The 2,707-nt window shown below is 45.4% G+C and overlaps 1 protein-coding gene across 4 annotated transcripts in view; it reads right to left on the bottom strand.

Moving 5' to 3' along the window:
* The window catches only part of plekhg5 (pleckstrin homology and RhoGEF domain containing G5), a 152,718-nt gene that overhangs the window by 127,518 nt on the left and 22,493 nt on the right, over window positions 1–2,707 (bottom strand). The window contains exons 1-2 of one of the 4 annotated variants that reach the window (XM_015373143.1): window positions 1,182–1,448; window positions 708–849 (exon numbers count right to left, since the gene is read on the bottom strand). The exons of 2 other annotated variants lie outside the window; for them this stretch is intronic. In XM_015373143.1, the coding sequence (XP_015228629.1) occupies window positions 708–831 (124 nt within the window). In that variant the 5' untranslated portion in view covers window positions 832–849; window positions 1,182–1,448. Of the gene's footprint in view, window positions 1–707; window positions 1,450–2,707 lie in introns of those variants that run through there. One more of the 4 variants, XM_015373144.1, reaches the window with a different exon arrangement.

Below are 2,707 nucleotides of genomic sequence, written 5' to 3'. Positions count from 1 at the left end.
ACTCCCAGACTTCCCTCTCCGCAGACACCTCCTCCAGCTGTGTTGAGGGAAGCCTTAGGCGCTCCCAGGCCAGCCGAGAGACATAGCCTCTCCACCGCGTCCTGGGTCGTCCCCTGAGCCTCCTCCCAGTGGGACGTGCCTGGAACACCTCCCGAAGGAGGCGTTCAGGGGGCATCCGAAGAAGATGTCCGAGCCACCTCAACTGACTCCTCTCAATGTGGAGGAGAACCGGCTCTACACTGAGCCTCTCCCGACTGACCGAGCTCCTCACCCCATCTCTAAGGGAGAGCCCAGCCACCCTGCGGAGAAAGCTCATTTTTAAGCCGCTTGTATCCGGGATCTCGTTCTCGTTTTTTAACGCTAAATTCATTGAATCACCGCAAACATATTAGTTTTAGGTAGGGATAAAGATCCACTGATCATTCTTTTCTGACTGGACTTTTAAAAAAAGAACAAACATCTTTTAAGTAAATAAAAATCTTTAAATCTTGAGAAGCAGATTTTTATTTGCAGAAACCAAGAAGTAATCTAGTTTACAAATTGGTATCCTGTAAATTAAAATATTTAACCCTGACATCTGACTTTAACTCTCCCAGAAAATCCCTTCAGTGTCGTCTGACTCAGTCCACATGCTCATGCATCCATTACACAGTCTCCCTTTCCCAGAGGTCTGAGGAGCAGATCCTCCCATTAAAAGGTTAGCTTACCAGACAGATCATAGATGACATCCAGTGACGACGACCACGAGTAGCGCTCCGTTGTCATTTGTCTGATGGGAGGCATCAAAGCCTCCAGCTCATATTCCCCTCGCTTCTTCCAGTATAGAAACATCTTCAAAGAGTTGCTTCTCTTTAAAGTAACGGATATCAGGTGTTCGTTAAAAACATCCCCCTAAAATTGAGCTTTACCTGCAACCGTCCTTCCCATCGGACAAAAGGGAAAACCAGACTTCTAAAATTAAAACTTTATCAATTGCCGCCTGCTATAAGATCCTGTAAACTGTCCTCATTCAACATTACCTTATCCAGCTAACACATGCCAATACTTGCTTTAGACATTACCAGTCTGACCTGCTGCTATATTTAAACGAGCAAATTAACTCTCCTATGGCACAAATCCTCTACATCTCCAGGGTAAAAAGGAATCACCTTCTTCAGCGCCACCTACAAAGCACTCAATACCCGTCTATGAAGCTTTAGGTCCAGGCCCACTTCCTGTTGATCCTGAAGACCTTTCTAGTTTTCCACTAATCATCCAATGAAGGCCACCCACCGGGCGCTGTCAGGCACCAACTGCTGCCCTCTTTTAATCCATTTAAGCAGGCTATTCCTGACTAAAATTACGCTCGCCGAGCTCCTAAAAGGTGTAGCAATCTTATCTCCAGGAGTGAGCAATGGTGCCTGTCCTGATGCTTTCCTCGAGCCTTGATCTGATCCATGGTAAGGTTTCCTCCAACTGCAGAGCAACTCTTGTGAGAGCCAAGCAGCTCATGTGTAGGATCTCCTGCCGACAAGGAGTAGGGGGGGCTTTCTACCCACTCCATCGGACAACTGTTGTATTCATGCAGAGGTGAGTTGCATGCTGGGATGGGCAATCTGGGCCAGTGGCTTTTGGACCGGGGGACACAAAGATCTCTTTTTGAACGCCCTCCTACATCCAGAGGGCACGTTCTTTATGTTTTGCTCCAACTGTAAACGGCTGACATTTTTCTGCATTGATTAGTGCCTTCGCCCTTTATGGGCCTTGAAAGATTTATTTCCTTCCATGAATGCAGCAGCTCTGTGCAGAGGGAGCTCAGTCATTTCTGTGGAGGTACAATGAACACACTGGTCTCATTGGCTACGAGCCTCAGAAGTTCAGCCATTAAAATGCTCAACTGAGACAATACACTTTGCTTCCGCGATATCTTTGAAGAGCAGCTGAAGGGGTTGAAGCAACATGCAGACATTTCCAGTCAAGGCATCATATTTTCCGCCAGTGTAGTTGAAGTGTTCAAGCACTGCTATTATGTGTCTAAAACTGGAGAAGAAATACTGTGAGAACGCGCTGCACCGGCCGAGGGAAAGGAGGGATGTTGTCACACATAGCGACCCACATGTCCAATTTTGGGATAAGAAATTAGAGGGTAGGAACGGGTTGGTTTGCTGCTCAGCTCCGGGGCCCTACAGACATATGGTAATAATTTGAAGCAGCTTTGAGCGCGCTGCTTCTCTTTTAATGAAGAGAGCAGTCGTGCAGGAAGAGAACGCTGCTGCAAACACAAGGGCCAATTTCCACCTACTACAGAAACAAAGGGGGAAGCCGAAGGGGCCAAAAAAAAAAAAAAATCCTTCCTTTTATCTTCTGTCACAGGATCAGTTTTTAATAAAGGTGCCCTTATAAACATCTGATCAACAGCAGAAAACACCAGGCCTGTTGTGTCAGTAGTACTCACAATGGAAAGCAGTTAGGTCAGGTCTTCCTTCAACAATATCTAGATTGTTGAAGGAAGATTAGATTTTTTGTGTGCGTGTGAATACTGAATGGAAAAAGATGTTTAACAGGAAGGTTTCTCGGCTTTCAGTTAATTTACGTGCAATTAGAGGGAGAGGGGGTATGAAAAATAAGTTTTACTTCTTTATAACCCTTTTCTACGGAAGAGGATTAGGGCCACTGGATAAAAACCAAAAAAGTGAACTGATTTTTAAATTTTATTTCAGTTTAGTAT

This window comes from Cyprinodon variegatus, unplaced genomic scaffold (genome assembly GCF_000732505.1).
Source record: "Cyprinodon variegatus isolate N-32 unplaced genomic scaffold, C_variegatus-1.0 Scaffold81, whole genome shotgun sequence".
NCBI lineage: Eukaryota > Metazoa > Chordata > Actinopteri > Cyprinodontiformes > Cyprinodontidae > Cyprinodon > Cyprinodon variegatus.
This window is presented reverse-complemented; position numbering and strand designations above follow the sequence as displayed.